Here is a 16946-nt window from a genome sequence, read left to right on the forward strand (position 1 = left end):
TCATGTGGCCGGGCCTAGATCCATGAAGCTAGGAAAGCGTGGCTCGGCCTGCCACCACTTAGAGAAGCCAACGTTAAAGGCAATGAGTTTATTCAGGAGTCCTGCTCCAGGACCAGTGAGCTCTTTTAGGGGGTGGGGCGGCGCTGATGGCACTCCCGGCCTCCGAACGCTAGGGAACGCTGTGATCGCCGTCTCGCCTGTTGGGCGCGGGGTTCACTGCGCAAGCGCAATCAGGGCTTTTTCCCCCGTCCCCACGTGTGAACCTTCCCGGCAAGGTTTTCGAGAAAAATGCCCAAATTCAAGGCGGCCCGCGGGGCCGGGGTTCAGGAAAAACATGCGCCCCTGGCCGAGCAGATCCTGGCTGGGGACGCGGTGCGGGCAGGGGCCCGGGAAAAGCGGCGGGGCCGTGGAACCGGAGAAGAGGAGGAAGAGTATGTGGGGCCCCGGCTGACCCGACGGATTTTGGAGCAAGCGCGGCAGCAGCAGGAGGAGCTGGAGGCCGAGCATGGGACCGGGAACCGGCCCTCGGTGCCGCGGGAGCGCACCACGCGGCTGGGTGAGTGGCGGGGGCTGGGTGCGAGGAAGAGCGCGGTTAATTGGAGTGGACGGCTGAAAGATGTCCGCCACGGGAATAACTTGCAATAAAAAATAAAAGGAGGGTGGTTTATATTACCACCTTGCAAAGGTAATGGAATGGGAGACCCAGCCCTGGAGCGAATTTAGGGTGGTCAAAACCCTCCACGCCCACTCATAGTTTTAGGCACTCCTTTCTAGGCACCCCCGAAGTTATGCCAACAGGAAGCGATTGCTAACGCTACTAAGTTTTCCTAGCATTTATCCATTTGTTCTCTAATTACTTATGGGATGTCTACTACGTGCTTCGCACTGTGCTAGTTTAGATGGTTTGGGTAAAGAAGTAAACAAGATAGACTTGTGCCTGATTTCAGGATATTAAAGTCTAGCCCAAGAGAGAGACAATTAAAATAATAATTGTAATATATTATTATAATAATATTACATTAATACTATTCTAATAATAATAATCTCAACGATAAAGAAAGTATAGTTTCTCAGATAACAATAGCATTAACCTTGGGGGTCGGGCTTCCCAGATTGCATGACCTTTGTGCTGAGACCTGAAAAACCAGGGCAGAGTGTTCTGAGCAGAAAGAACAATATTGTGTAGGGGCTAAAGAGGAGAGAGATTAATTAAAAGATGGTCAGTATTTTTTTATTAGGGTGAGTGTTGCCCTCCGAGTTGCTTAATCCATTTCTCAGATCTCATCTTTCATTTGTCCAGAGAGCAGCATTTGACGCAATTGAACACCTGCCTCCTGGCTGCAGTATCTTTACTTGGCTTCTAAGACAATACATTCCTGTTTCACTACTTCTTCACTTCTCAATAGTCTTTTCTGGCTCCTCTTTTGTCCCCAACCTCTTTATCATTCAAGAGCTGCAGAGTTCAGTCCTTGCACCTCTTCTCGTCACTTCTCTGGTGCTGTCATCAGTTTCATGGTTTAAACACCATCTATTTGGTGACTTCTCCCAACTTTGTATTCTAGTCCTGCTCTCTTCCATGAAGCACAGACTCGTATATTTCAGCTGCCTATGTGGCATCTCCCATTTGAAGTCTAATAAGCATCTCGATTTTAACGTGTCCAAAACGGAAATCCTGACCTTCTCGCCAAACCTGCTTCTCCCACTGTCTTCCTCATCTCAGTCAATAGCATGATATCCTTCCTTTTGCTCAAGACAGAACCCCTGGGCTCCTCTCTTTCTTGGTCCATATCTGATCTGTTAGGGAATCCTGTTGACTCTACCTTCAAAATATATCCGGAATCAGACCACTTCTCACCACCTTGGAACACCATCCTGTTCAAGCCACCGCAATGTCTCGCCTGGATGATTGCAGTAGCCCCCTAATTTAGTATCCCATACCCCCTATAGTCCACTCACAGCTCAACAGCTAGAAGATTACAGTCGTCTACAAAGACCTGTGTGATCTGCCCCTGTTCTCTTCACTCCACCCATATAGGCTTCATTCTTTCTTAAACATGGCGAGTTAGGGCCATGGTTGTTCCTTCTGTCCTCATATGCCTGTAGGCTTACTCCCTTAGTTCTTCACCTTCTCAAAGAGGCCACTCCATTAAAAATGGCAACACCCCACCCCTGTCTCCACACTCCCAAATGTCTCTACTCTGCCCTGTTTTCTTTTTTCATAGCATGTGTCTTCTTTTAACCTAATATATATCATATTTATTCATCTGTCTCCCCCATTAGAATGTAAGCTCTGTGAGGGTAAAAAGTTTTGTTTCTCTTGTTCGCTAATATATGTTCAGCACCCAGAACAGTGCTTCACATATAGTAGGCACTCAGTGTTTGCTAAATGAATGGATTAATGAATGATGGTGAGGTATGTAGGAGCCAAATCCACAAAAGACTTGGAGGCTGTGCTCAGGATTTAAAGCCATTCTAAAGACAGTGAGAAACTATTGGAGTATATGGAGACCAGGTAGGGGATTGTTGAATTAATCCAGGCAAGAGATGCTGCTGCTATGCTTAGACAGAGCTGTGAAGGATCTGGGAGGTAGTCTATGAGGTAGAATCGAATAGGACTTGGTAATTGATTGAGTGTTGGGGGTGAGGTCAGGGGACGAGGCAGGCCTGCTTCCCAGGTTCTGCCTTAACATTGGGTAGATGGTGGTGCCAATGTTCCACATGTGGAACACAGTGAGTAGTGTAGACCTAGGAGGGAAAGAGAATGAGTTTGGTTGGTGACAGGTGAAGTTTGAAATGCCTGTGGGCCATCAACAGTGGCTGTACAGATGCAAGTGTACTGCCCATAATGAGCCAACATAAATTGTTGAAAAGATAAGATGACCCTTTTGTGAATTCTATGGAGGAAGAGGAATAAAGGTTGTTACAGGGAAAAAAAAAAAAAAAAAAAAGAGTGGCTGTACAGGAGGCAGCTGGAGTTAGAGTCTGCAAGGAAGGGAGATCCACCGACAAGTACAGATTTGGGAGTTGTTAGTAAGTGGAGAGAAAACCTCTGGCACCACTCCCCGCACTCATTTTGGTTTTATCACACACTGCCTCTGTTTTGTTTTGTTTTGTTTTGTCTTTTTGTGAGGAAGATTAGTCCTGAGCTAACATCCGTTGCCAATCCTCCTCTTTTTGCTGAGGAAGATTGGCCCTGGGCTAACATACATGCCCGTCTTCCTCTACTTTATATGGGACGCCACCACAGCATGGCCCAATGAGCGGTGCGTCAGTCCACGCCCAGGATCCGAACCTGCAAACCCCAGGCCACCGAAGCAGAGCGTGCGTACCTAACCGCTATGCCACCGGGCCGGCTCCACTGCCTCTATTATTTATTTATTTATTTTTTTTGTGGGGAAGATCAGCCCTGAGCTAACATCCGTGCTAATCCTCCTCTTTTTGCTGAGGAAGACTGGCTCTGAGCTAACATCTGTTGCCAATGCTCTTCCTTTTTTTCCCCCAAAGCCCCAGTAGATAGTTGTATGTCATAGTTGCATATCCTTCTAGTTGCTGTATGTGGGACGTGGCCTCAGCATGGCCGGAGAAGCAGTGCGTCAGTGCGCGCCCGGGATCTGAACCCGGGCCGCCAGTAGCAGACCACTTAACTGCTAGGCCACTGGGCCGGCCCCACTGCCTCTGTTCTTAATGACCTGTTCATATGTAGCATTTCATCTCCCCGCTTGGATTATCGCATCCCTTTCCAGATGCCCAGCCAGCTATAGCCTTCCAGTCTGAACTCCACAGTCTGGCTTCACTTTACCCATCTAGCCTTATTTCTTGCTACTGCTTAAGAGACACTCTTGTAACCAAGCACTTTTGCCCGTGTTGTTACCCAGATCCAGAACACACTCCTCCAGTTCCCGTACTGCCTATCCAGAGGCTAACCATCCTCTGCATCATCATCTTCTAAGTGCCTGTGGTATATTCTGTCTCTACCACTAGTTTTGGCATAAAATCAGGCCCTACCATGTGTGTACAATAAAGGTGAGAAATGCACAGTCTGGACCCAGATGACCTGCCTTAGGCAAATTACTTAACTTTTCTATACTTCAGCATCCCCATCTGAAACTGGATATAATAATAGTATCTACTTCTTGGGGTTATGAGGGTTATGTACAGTGTTTAGAACAGTTCCTGCTACATAACTGAGTATAGAGCGTTAACTATTATTTATTGGCATCACTATCTCTTTGGTTCATATGTGTGCATTTTGTTTCTCAAGCGAGATTGTAAGTCCCTGGGGACAGGGAGATAGCGTGTGCATCATCTCTTTCACCGTACACATCTGTATCTATTACGAGCACTTGTGAGGCCTGTACCATACGTGATGATTAAAGTTAAATTGACCTCTAAATCCCTCACCCACTGCTTGCCTTGCTCATCCATTTAATCTCCTCCCCCTTCTAGGTCCGGGAATGCCACAGGATGGGTCAGATGATGAGGACGAGGAGTGGCCCACCCTGGAGAAGGCTGCTACGATGACAGGGGCAGGCCACCATGCAGAGGTGGTCGTGGACCCTCAGGACGAGCGTGCCATGGAGATGTTCATGAACAAGAACCCTCCTGCCAGGTAGGGCTGGCACGGCCTGAGATTTGGGATAGCGGGTCCTGGTAGCAACTTCCCACAGGGAATCATCTGCCATGGCAGAGTTTTGATTCCCTGCCTTTGGGAAGCAGCTGAGCATTGGTAGTTGTGGGGGACCACCTTGATAAAATTGGCCCATCCTCATAGGATCTTTCTGAGTGAGGATGACCCAGACTCAAAATACCTCCTCCCCCTCTATCCACCTGTTCTAGAATTGCCTGGATTACCTGGGGACACAGCTACAGGGCCTTTTCATGTCTCTGGGGAGATCTGTCCCATTGCATTTAGTCTGAGTATGCTCAGTTTTCTTAGTGTAAGCCCAGTTTCTTTGGCCAAATCTCTTTCATACCCTATGCTTCATTTCTCCAGGGTTTTCCAGCCTCAGCACTGTTGGCATTTTGGGCTGGTGAATTGTTTGTTGTGGAGACTGTCCTGTGTATTGTAGGTGTTTAGCAGCAGCCCTGACCTCTACCCTCTATAGTGATCTTCCCCTCATTTGTGACAACCAAAAATGTCTCCAGACATTGCCAAATGTTCCCTGGGGGGAAAATCACCCCTCAGTTAGAACGGCTAATTTATTCCCATTTATAATAAATGCTAGCTCCTAAACATGCAGGTATTTAAGCTCCTATGTCAAACTCTTGAGCCCACAGATTTTGGCCCAGGGGAGGGGAGTCTAGGATGAGGGCCCTCAGCCAGTTCATTCTGACCCTGTGATATTAACATGACATTGTTCTTGGTTCTTCAGAACCAAGGTTAATGGGTTAATGCATCTCTCATTGCTAATAATACTGTGAAAAGACAGGGAAGCTGAATGATAAGTTTTGTGGTAGCTTATGTGAGAGCACGGAATGAAGAAATGAGCCCCTTTCCCACACTGATGCCCAGCAGCTGAGATAGACATCACAGTGTGTGTACTTGGACTCATGTGCTCTTTCCCCACTGGAGAGCCTCCCACGTTCTCACTCAGCGCCATATAATTCCGTTTTGACGGAGCATTCTGACAGGCTTGGCAGAATGGTTTTCCAGCTTGCAGTAAATAGAGCAGTGAAGCTGCTAGAAACAGAGACTCCTGACAATCTTGAGACGTGACAGCCGGCATCTTCAGAAAGCAGGCTAGACCCACATGAACTCAGCAGTCAGAGGCCATTTAGTTTGGGGGCACATGATAGTGTACCGTAAAGGACCTGAAAGACCAGGGTTGGACTCGTTCCCCCATTTGAGAGCTGTGCGACCTTGGGTGAGTTATTAACCTCTCTGAGTATCAGTTCCATATCTGAATAAGGGGACTGATAATCCCTTGCATAGCTGTTGCTATGCAACAGACTATTTGAGGTAACCTCTGGAAAGCCCTGCACTCAGTGCCTGGCATTGAGAAGGCCCTCAGAAAACAGGGGCCATTTTAAATATACTTTAGCAGCCTCTGAAGACACCGTTATTATACCAAAGCCCAATGTAATGATAATTCGGAATCATCATGATAAGATTATGGTTGATACACTCTGCTTAAGGAAGCTGAGAAAAATATTAATCTTAGACATATTTCTATAAATTAAAATAGGGGAAGTTTATGCCATTGTCTCTCCCTGATGATCCCGGCTACTTGAAATCTTGGTGTATAATTGAGATGTGTCTGGCTCTCTAGAGAGGTCAGACCAGGATTTTGTAATTGGAGAGTCCTCAGCATATTGCCAGCATATGATGGATGTATTTGTAATAGGCAACACTTATTACGCATATGCTGCGTACTAATAGTTCCAAGTAACAGGTGTGCATTAACTCATTTAATGCTTACGTTAACTTTATGAGGTCGGTACTGTTATCATCCCTGTTTTACAGGTGAAGAAACTGAGGCATGGAGAGGCAAAGCATGCCCAGGGTCATGCAGGGAGTGGGAGAGCTAGGACTCAAATCTAGGCAGACTGACTTCAGAGGCCAGGTTCTTAACCTCTGCATGACTGCCAGCTTTGTCTAAGTTGAATGACTTGCAAGCCCTTTGCGCTCTGCAGCGATTCTGTGGTGGGTGGGCTCAGAGGGGGCCTGAGGCCGCACACCCCAGCAAGATCACAGGTTTATTGGAGCTCACAGGCACTCTGCGGGGAGTGTGGAGCTTCCTGGACTGTGACCACGGCACTCCCACCCTCTTCCCTCCCCTCCCTCTACACCTCCCCTACCCTCAGGCGCACCCTGGCTGACATCATCATGGAGAAGCTGACGGAGAAGCAGACGGAAGTCGAGACGGTCATGTCAGAGGTGTCAGGCTTCCCGATGCCCCAGCTGGACCCCCGGGTCCTGGAAGTCTACAGGGGGGTCCGGGAGGTAAGAGCTGAGAGGAGAGCCATGATGCTGTAGGCTGTGGGCTCTCACAGGGACTTTGGGTGCCCACATCTCTCAGACAAATAAGGCCTAGTGGCAGAGATCAGACTTAAGAGTCCAAGCGAATGAGTTTTAGATTCCTGCTCTTCCAGAGTGATTTGGCAGCCTTGGGTAAGTTACTTAATTCTCTGGTCTCTGTTTCCCCATCTGGGAAATGAAGATCCTGATAGCTCCTTATAGGGTCGTTCTGAGGATTAAGTGAGTTAATATGACAAGTACCGGCACTGGCACGTGGCAAGCAGTATGTCTGTTAACGACAATGGTGATTTTACTCCCTCATCCCCAGGTGTTATCTAAGTACCGCAGTGGGAAACTGCCTAAGGCATTTAAGATCATCCCCGCGCTCTCCAACTGGGAGCAAATCCTCTACGTCACAGAGCCGGAGGCCTGGACTGCAGCTGCCATGTACCAAGCCACGAGGTAGCATGGATGGGGGTTAGGGTAGTCTCAGTCTGCAGGTGAGGGCCGAGTGCGGGGCCTGCAGGCTGTCCCTGCCTTTGCCATTGCATTTTAGCTTTGCCTCAGAGCTCTCTTTTGTGTTTCTTTCTATCATCATTTTCCCAGCTTTTCCTGTTTCATGTTTCGGGACCAAGACCCTGTTGACAGTCTTCTGTGATGAGTTTCTAGGGGAGAGCTTATAACTACTGGGGTATAACCCTGGTGTGTCCGAGCGGCCTCAGAGGTCTGTGGCTCCCCAAGCATACCCAGGTCCCTCGTGACAGCAGGGTAGAGAGGATCCCTGCTGGGGACAGTAAGGTGGAGAGCTGAGTAGCCATCAGCTGTGGAGAGCTCTGGCTCTGCCAAAGACAGACACCCTTCACCCTGCTTGGATACATCTTGTAGCCCCTCCTGTTCCCTCTCTAATGTGACTTGGGTCGTGCGTGCACACAGCTCACTCCCATGGACCCCTCAAATCTCTTGCATGCACCATCTACAGTGATGTTTAAAGGGCTACTGACTATCAGGTGACCTAGCATCTCTTCCCCTTCCGCTCCCTGCAAAACTAGGATTTTTGCCTCTAACCTGAAGGAACGGATGGCCCAGCGCTTCTACAACCTTGTCCTCCTCCCCCGGGTACGAGATGACATCGCTGAGTACAAACGACTCAACTTCCACCTCTACATGGCACTCAAGAAGGCCCTGTTCAAGCCTGGAGCCTGGTTTAAAGGTAGGAGCCCAGGAGGCAGTTCAGAAAGGGAGGGGCTGGAGCTCCTGCAGGGACAGCAGCAAGCCTGGCTTGGGTGATGGCTGTCTCGGGGGTAGCTGTGGGGGGCTTCCTGCTGTGCCTCCTTTCGCTCACTCTGGGCTCAAAGTGACTGTCTCTCTGACCCTCCCCAGGGATCCTGATCCCACTGTGCGAGTCAGGCACCTGTACCCTCCGGGAAGCCATCATCGTGGGTAGCATCATCACCAAATGCTCCATCCCTGTGCTGCACTCCAGGTAGAGTTGGTAGAAGTGGACAACAGCTGCCAGTGGATATCCAGATAGTAGAACCGCCGGGACCTGGGGAGTTGTGGGGGACAGAGTGGGGAAAGAGCGAAGACTAGCCCCGGGTCTGTGGCTTGTTGAAGCCAGTGGGTGTATCGTTACTCTACTAAATGGTAAATTCCACAAGAACAAGATCCCAGTGCCTGGCACGTGGTAGGTGCTCAGTAAATCGTTGAGTGAATGAACAGGGAACGTGAGAAATAGATTAGGCGTGGAGATCTTGAGAAGCTGAGACATAATTCTAGTCGGATACTGAGACAAGCAGGCTGAGCCACAGGTCGGGATTCAGGATGAATCAGCATAGAGATGGTAACTGGCATCGAGGGAGTATGATAAAAACTGGGTAGGTGAGAATGCCTGAGATGGCCCCCTTGGGAATACCACAGTGTAAGGGCCAGCAGAGGAGGAGGAGAAGAGGGAAAATGCACAGGGAGGGAGCAGTAGACTCATTTCCCCCAGCATTTCCCCACTACTGACCCCACCCCTTTCCCACCAGCGCGGCCATGCTGAAAATCGCCGAGATGGAATACAGCGGTGCCAACAGTATCTTCCTGCGACTGCTGCTGGATAAGAAGTATGCGCTGCCCTACCGGGTGCTGGACGCCCTGGTCTTCCACTTCCTGGGGTTCCGGACTGAGAATCGCGAGCTGCCTGTGCTCTGGCATCAGTGCCTTCTGACTCTGGTCCAGCGCTACAAGGCAGACCTGGCCACAGATCAGAAGGAGGCCCTCCTGGAACTGCTCCGGCTGCAGCCCCATCCACAGCTGTCCCCCGAGATCAGGCGTGAGCTTCAGAGTGCAGTCCCCCGAGATGTGGAAGATGTTCCCGTCACCATGGAGTGAGGAAACAGTCACTCGTCCTGGTCCAAGGGGCGTTGGGAGGACACTAGGATCCTTGTTGGTGACTAAAGGTGACACTGAGCCTTTACAGCTGAAGACCCAAATCAGGGCAGCAAGAGGTCACGGGCATCTGACTCCCCGGTACTTGACAAGGAGGACTGAAGGTCTGGCTGGCTCCCTCTTCGATTCTAGGCCTTCATTCCTGCTCAGTTCTGGGACCTGACTTAAGATTCCACACCCCAGCATTCCTACTCCCCGGCTGAGGCTTGGAATAAGTACTTTCTCTCAGGCTGTTGTGTCCAGTCACTGGGATGTGGATAAAAACAAAGGCAGGTATTTATTGAACTTCTGTGTTTTGATGTGATCAGTGGAGATCTTTGTCTTCCCTCTTTAGCTGAAGGTGGGGACTCTTCCCTATTCCTCCCTAGGAGTGGATCCTTGCCCAGTTTACACAAGACTCCCCCCGCCCTTATTCTCCGAGTTTGTTTCTCTAGGCTGGACCACCCTGTTAGCCCCTAGGGGACACATCCTCTGCCTTCCCCTGACACAGGCTACTTTGGGAGAATGCCAGCAACCAGAAGGTTGTTCCAAAGATGGTCTTATCTCAGCTGTGGATGGAAGAGCTACAGGAGAAGCCTCTAGAGGAAAGTGGAGATAGAGGCAAGAAAGGTCAGAGAATAAGGTCGGGCCCAGGGATTAGACCGGGGTGGGGGCACCACCAGACAGGTTCCCTTTCTAACTTCCTTGCTAATGAGAGCTTTAGACCAGGGGTTGGCAAATTACGGTCATATGCTCTTTTTCTTATGGCCCATGAGCTAAGAATGATTTTTACATTTTTAAATGTTTTGCAAAAAATTAAAAGAACAGTATTTTGTGATAGGTGAAAATTACATGAAATTCAAATTCCAGTGTCCATAAATAAAATTTTGTTCGGACACAGCCACAACCATCTATTTACATGTTTTCTGTGGCTGCTTTCCACCCTGCCACAGCAGAGTAGGATACAGTCCTGCTGTAACCCTTGTGTTTGCTTTTGAAAATGTGGATTTGTTCCAACCCAATTAATATATTTGGAAAGAATTTGATCATAGAGCAAATTTCACGTTTGTTTATGTGCAGTTTTGTCCTTGAGAAACACTAGGTGAAAGCAGAAAACTGCACCCAGCTGAACCAAGCCAAACACAGACTGCACTACCTCAAACATGTAGCACTACCTCAGTTCACCCTGTGGGCTGGGAGCCACACCCATATCTGATGTTACATCTAGCTCGCCTTCCACATCCTTCCGACCTCTGTGTCCACAAGGGCCGTATTTATTTATTGTATTTATGTGTTTCTTAACCATTTAATGTGTAAAAACTATGCTCTCCTTTTTATTTCTTTTTTTTAAATGTGACACTCGTTTTTGAGTGTTGTGCCTCAAGCCCCATTTTTCCCATAAGCCCTGTGGTTTTTATTGTGCAATTTTGCATGGTGCAGTGATTTTTAGGAACGCATACATCACCTTATAAAGCAGAACTGACTATATCTGGGGCAGAGACCATATGGCCCACAAAGCTGAACATATTTACTCTCTGGCCCTTTACAGGAAAGGCTTGATGACCTCTGCTGGAGACCACTGATTTGTGCCCTCTTTACCTCATGCACTCTAGAAATAGGCTTTTACCCACACCACCACCTAGTCCAAGAAGCGGAAGCCAGTTTTATTCCAGAATCTTTATTAAGGTAGCATGATGGTCCTGGGCCACCAGCCTGGACCTTGTGGCCTTAGGAAAGACCTGTGTCAACAGGGCTTGCCTCCCTCTCCAGACAGGGGTCTCAGTCACCTCCAGGTCATCCCTGCTTCATGCCCCCCCTGGAGGAGGGGGCAGAGAGCCAAAGGGAGAGGAGGGCACGGCCCCACCCCAGGCTGTAGCAGCTCCTCGGCCACAAAGATCCTCTAGCCAGTAGCAGCGGAGGGATGCAGCAACCACCAGGGTCACCACCACTCGTGGGGGAGACGGGCCCCACCACACCCTCTTACAGTTGTACTCAAAGCAATTAATAAATTAAAACAACCTCTTCCTTCAGTACTGACCCCCCTCAATCACACAAGAGAAGCTGAGCGGAAAGCAAAGCAAGGAGGAATTGGTTGGTTCTTGCCCCTGACAGAGGCCTGGGCCCCTCCCTCTAGGAGCAGCTGTGAACACAGATTATGCAGGGCCTCCAAAGTGTGTTGAGAGGAGCCATCTAGACTATTTCCCCTCACACCGTCTATCAGAACGTGAAATTTCTTCAGAAAGACCCCAATCCAAATGCAGTAACTAGAAGGTGCAACACCTTCACAAGGCACTGGGGCATTTTGGCAGTTGAGAACATGAGAGCCCCAGAGAGAAGGGGGCCTCCAGAAGGAATGCTGGTACAAGTATATTACCTACTTCAACGTCGTCTCTGATCAGCCTGGCCCACCCCCAGCTAGAATCAGGGAAGGAGCTGAGCTGGTCAGACACCATGAGGAGGAGGAGCCTGACGAGCCACCCAAACATGGCAGGCCAGGCACTTTAGTGCACACTGCAGGGATAGGTAGGACCAGACCCCTTCGGCTTTGTGAGGGGCGAACAGGAAGGAGCCCCCTCGGGCTTCAGATGTGGCCTGTGGTTCATTCTGCAGGCAGGAGGGGGGATGGCAGTGTCCCCTCCTCTGCTGTCGGTGGCCACTCGAGGGGGCCTCTCCGGGGCTACAGGTGGATGGCTGTGACATCTGTGGGAGTGCTGGTCTGGCTGGGCCCTTGGCTGCTGGAGCCCCTGGGGGCTTTGGGCGCTGGGCTGGGGGCGGTCTGGGCAGCTTCCCTGAGGCTCTCCCTGAGCGCAGCTTCAATCTGCTCCTGACAGGCCCGCAGGCAGTCCTGGGAGCATAGAGGAACAGTGAGGAGGGACTGTTGGGTGGAAGTAAAGGTCCACTTCCCTCCCACCATAGCATCTGGCAGCAGGTGCAGGGGGAAGGACACCTCCCAGCACACAGGGAAGTCGGGAGGTTAGGCCACAGCCCAGCCCCAGGAATTAGCCTTCAATTCTCAGAAACTGGCAAGAGGATGTGGCAAGAGGGTGTGAGAGCAGCCCCATGTCTAACACCAAACCCCCCCACCCTCACTCCTGCACACCATTTGGCAAGAAGAGGGCACCCAGGGACAGTGCCCTTCAACCCACCCAAGACAAGCTCTTCTCCAGACCAAGGCAGGAGATAAAAGGCCACAGAAGCCCCAACGGTGGGGCCTGCGAAACCAGGAGTCGGGACCAGGCAGGGATGGATACCTCCCTCTGCTGGAGGCTTGGGGAATAGCACTGCTTCAAGAACTGATAGGCTGCTGCCCAGCTGCCCAGCACTCACCACTTCAGTGCCTGTAATCCCAGCCAGCAGCTCCGTGAGCTCGTCCCCTGATGTGGAGCACGCGCCCAGGCCTTGCACTGCAGCCCCAATGCTGCCCGTGGCGATCATGGATGGCGGGTACATGGCAAAGGTGTAATCTTGGGAAGAGGGAGAGGGAACTGTGAGGCAAGGAGGACTTCCAAGGATAACAGCCTGCAGGGACCTCCTATTCCTCAGAAAGTGCAAGGCAGCATGAACAGAGCAGGGGCATATGGGAAACCCCAGCAGTGAGTAGTCTGAGAGACAAGAGAGGAAGGCAAGAAAGGGCCTCTCCTGGAGAGGATGGAGGTGAACAGCAAACTTCCAAAGGTCAGGTCCAGGGTGGTCCGTAAGTGATCCTGGCCAGGGACCGGGGAGTGAACGAGTCTCCCTGATGTGGAAACAAAACTAGGGTCAAGAGACCTGGGTTCTGCTCCCAACTTCATCACCTTGGGCAAGTCACTTCTAAGCCCTCAGTGTCCCTATCTACGTCCTGGGGGTCTCTAAGATCCCATCCAGCTCTGATTATGTGCTGCTGCTTTTCTGCTCAGAGGGGATAAAATTTTCACAAGTAAATTTTGAGTATAAACCAGAAGTTAGCTCTCACTCTAACAAGTCTTCTGATTTTCCTGACATTGCAAAAATGTGTGTAGGGCTCTTACCTGTAGCACAGAGGGCCAAAAAGGTCTGGGCATGCTTTTTGACCAAGGCCTGTCGGTCACGGGGCAGAGAGAGCCGGTGCAGAATCAGGGCCAGGAAATCATGGGCAATCACAGCAGCCAGGTCCCACTTGAGCTTCCCCAGGACCAGCACCTCCCAGTCCTGGAGATGGGGGAAGAGGGTGGGGTCAGTGGCTGAAGAAGGGGAGGGGAGGGAGTAAAGGAGAAGTCTCACAGGGAAGGAAGCCCATCAAACTTGAAGGTCAAGCCCCCAGTTCTGCTTCTGGATGTAGGGACTGGCACTGTAGAGTGGGGAGTCCAGGGCAGGGAAGAGTTGGGGGCATCTGCTTTGAGCATCTATGGATCATTTACTAGTTGCCAGACTACATGCCTTACATGAATTCTCTCTCTTAATCCTGTTTGGTTATCTTTTGGGGGGCCAATAATCCAGGCCTCCTCCTGACTTCATGCAGGGCTCTGAGCACTTCTCCAGCCAGGGTTAGAAGAAAAGGCTACAGCAGCAGATACTACCAGCATCACCATGAACTTGAGGCTCCTCTGGGGTGAAGCAGGAAGATTCTCCATAATCCCAAGGATTTGTGAAAGAGGAGACCACCACTAGCCTCTCCCCTAACTGCATCCCAGGCCAGTCCACACCTCTTAAAGAAACCAGAGTGAGCATGAGGCCAACGCCTCCTTGTGACACAGCCACTGAGCTCCCCTGAGGTTCCTCAAAGAGGAGGTTGCCCAACCCAACCCACATCCCCTTGGTGGGACATCAGGGGTGGGTCCTGAGGTATAGCACCCTACTCCACCCCTTTGGCTGGAAACCGTAGTGCCATTTGAGTCTCAGGAAGAGAAGTAGCAGCCACATCAGACAGGCTGGGTCCAGATGATCCCTGAGGGACGAAACCCTATCCCCACCTGCCCAGCCTACGTACTACTGCCAGGTCCTAGAGGGAGGCTGTGAGCCCCCCCTCACTCCACTCTTTTGGGGTTCCCAGCCCTGGCCCCATTTCTGAGTTGCACACATGAGGATTTCTTCACTGTTTTATCTCAGGAAGGAACTCATGGGTTTGACCCCTTACTGAGGCAGAAATGGCAACCCCACCCAACCTCTTCCAGGCCCACAGCCATAGCTGTCCGTCTCCTGGCCCCAGCCTAGGAGTCATCCTCCCAAGGCAGCCCCAAGCCTCTCATAGCCCCACAGAAAACAGCCTGGCCTGCAGCCAGAAGCTGGGCAGAGAAGCTAGCATTCTCCTCCCGCTGCTTGTCCCAGTGGCCAGACTCCTAACTCAAAAGTGAACAGAAAACAGCTAGCCTCCAAGGAAACATGTGGAAGGCAACTTGCAGTGGACTTTTCCTGTGGGGAGGCATGGGGACCTGTATGAGGGAAGGCAGCCACCTTATCCTGTGTCCGGGCAACCCCTGAGACTCTCAGCCCTCGTGTGGTGGAGAACCTACCCTTGGGGGCGATGAGCTGCAGTGGCTGGCAGCTTCCCCCACATCCCTAGCCTTTAAGGCCACCTGGGCTAGCTAGAAGACCCACGTTCTCCTCACTGGCTTCAGTGCAAGGCTGAGGCAGGACCCTTCCCTCCTCCTCTGGGCCTCAATCTTCTCTGCTGCACAAGGATTTGGACTGACTGGAGTTCTCTGAGATCCCGTCCAACTCTGACCTTCTAGGAAGCCATCTGCACGCTCCACCCCCAGCTCAGGCAGAGGGAGTGGGGGAAGAGTAAGAGTACATTTTGCCTGTTCTGAAAAACTCCCGTCACACAAAGACACACATACCATCCCAGTCTTTTCACAAAAAGGAAGTCCCCTTCTACCTTCCAGCCCAAACCCCTCTGGAAACATCTTGGTCGCCAGCCCTGGAAACCAGCTCCACCTTCAGACTTGCCAAAAACTACCAGATTCATCACAAAGAGCTGTGGGGCCTCCCAGATTCCCAACTCTGGCCTCCTACTCCCATCTCGGAGAGCTACTTGGCAGGAAGAGGAATCCTGTTCCTCGACAAGCAGCAGTCGGGGGCCCCAGTACCCTGGCTTCCTGGCCAGCCAATCACAGCAGCCTGCATGCTGCCCTCCTCCCCTGGAGATGGGGCCCAGAGACTCCTCTCAGGGTCAGCAGAAGACTTGGCGGACAGAGAGCAGGGTGGGGGAAGGTGCCAGCTCACCCACCCTCTCCCCCAGGCCTCCCCAGGAGATGATCTGCATGCCCTGAATAACCTCTTCCAGATCCAGGCAGCTCTGCCACCTCCTCTCCAGGGTCAGTGGGGAAAGAGAACCCGGGGCCCTCCTGCCCTCCTGCCCTCCTGCCCCGGGAAGAGCCCAGCCCAAGTTCCCAGCAAGAGGCCCAGGGAGCCACTTCCCAAACCACAGGAGTGACAGCAGCTCCCCACAGGGTTATGAAAGACCTTGGTCAGAGTGGGCGGGCCAGGGGAGGGGGCATCATTATCACATCGGAAGCAGCTGCAGTTCAGCTCCCTGTCTGTCCCTCAGCTCTGGCCTTTGGCTAAGGGGGAAAGGGAGAGATGGTTCCACCAGGCCCAAAGCAGCTGCTCAAGTTCCTCAGAATGAGGACAGGGAATGGAGGATTAGGAAGGAGCCGTCTCTTCTGGGATATAAGGGGAAGGAAAGAAGGTAGGATGAAACTCCTTGGCCCTTCCTTAGAGCAATCAGGGCCTGGCTTTAATCTGCTCTGGGAGGCTTTTCAATCACAAAGTCCACACTGGGATCAAGACTCAACCAAAGCAGCCCCCCTCCCCCACATGAGGCACATTCCACTCCCCCACTCCAGTGGGGGTGTACAGGCATGTCCTGCTACTGCCAATAAATAACTCATGGTGGCTGTGTAAACCCAGAGGCAAAGTACTAGGAGTGTAGACATGCAGTTGGACTTGTTGGGATCTGGGGGAAAGACCAGGAAGGAATGGCACCCCCTGGAGGTCAGGAGAAGGAGATTTAGTTCTCGCCAGCAGCTCAAGCCACTGGGGCTGGGGCTACCCTAACCATCACACCACACAGCCCCATCTTTTGTCCAAAAACATAGCCTCTGCCCTCTGCTAGCCATGCTCCCTCCCCAGGGGGCAGAAAGCCTCTGAGGCCTTAGCTTTCCTTTTCCTGGTAAGTGAGGAGGCAGTATGTGTTGGGGGTGGGGGGAGCCATGCACGCACCCGCAGCTGGCGGGGAGAGACAGAGTGGTCGGTGTAGATGCACAGTTTTTCGATGGTCAGGGGCGTAGTCTCGCGCAGCTTGGAGGCCAGCAGCATGCAGACCGCACCCAGGAGCTGCAACTGCGCCTTGCGGGTGGGGACGCAGGACAGGTAGCGATCCAGGTAGTTCATGGCCAGGGGGAAGACTTCTTCCTCACAGCGCTGCTCCTCACATACCTGGGGGCACAGTCACTTCTGGGCAGGGCCGTGGGAAACGCAGCAGTACTAAACGGGGGGGGGGGGTGTGCTGACGGGAGATGGAGTGGAGAGCAAAAATGGGAGGGGGATAAGTGTACTTACAATGTCAAGGACTAATACGGAGGAGGATGCGTCCTCCCCAAGGTGACGCCCCCCACTTCCT

General features: G+C 51.6%; 2 protein-coding genes across 5 annotated transcripts in view; one reads left to right on the forward strand and one right to left on the reverse strand.

Annotated features, from left to right (window-relative positions):
* The first annotated feature begins 9 nt into the window (after positions 1-9).
* BYSL (bystin like) lies at positions 10-9673 on the forward strand. Its single transcript, XM_004424156.2, has 7 exons — positions 10-556; positions 4447-4609; positions 6805-6943; positions 7287-7420; positions 8008-8168; positions 8339-8441; positions 8986-9673. The coding sequence occupies exons 1-7, from the start codon at positions 289-291 to the stop codon at positions 9329-9331; spliced, it is 1314 nt and encodes a 437-aa protein (XP_004424213.1). The 5' UTR covers positions 10-288; the 3' UTR covers positions 9332-9673.
* A 1353-nt stretch (positions 9674-11026) lies between these two features.
* CCND3 (cyclin D3) overlaps positions 11027-16946 on the reverse strand; it is an 83078-nt gene continuing 77158 nt past the window's right edge. For 3 of the 4 annotated variants that reach the window (XM_087438586.1, XM_087438588.1, XM_087438585.1), the window contains exons 2-5: positions 16547-16762; positions 13375-13534; positions 12695-12831; positions 11027-12212 (exon numbers count right to left, since the gene is read on the reverse strand). In XM_087438586.1, coding sequence (XP_087294712.1) covers positions 12045-12212; positions 12695-12831; positions 13375-13534; positions 16547-16717 — 636 coding nt within the window. In that variant the 5' untranslated portion in view covers positions 16718-16762 and the 3' untranslated portion in view covers positions 11027-12044. The remainder of the gene's footprint in view (positions 12213-12694; positions 12832-13374; positions 13535-16546; positions 16763-16946) is intronic. The other variant, XM_087438589.1, reaches the window with a different exon arrangement.

This window comes from Ceratotherium simum, chromosome 13, assembly GCF_057802395.1.
Source record: "Ceratotherium simum simum isolate JZ-2026a chromosome 13, ASM5780239v1, whole genome shotgun sequence".
Taxonomy (NCBI): Eukaryota; Metazoa; Chordata; class Mammalia; order Perissodactyla; family Rhinocerotidae; genus Ceratotherium; species Ceratotherium simum.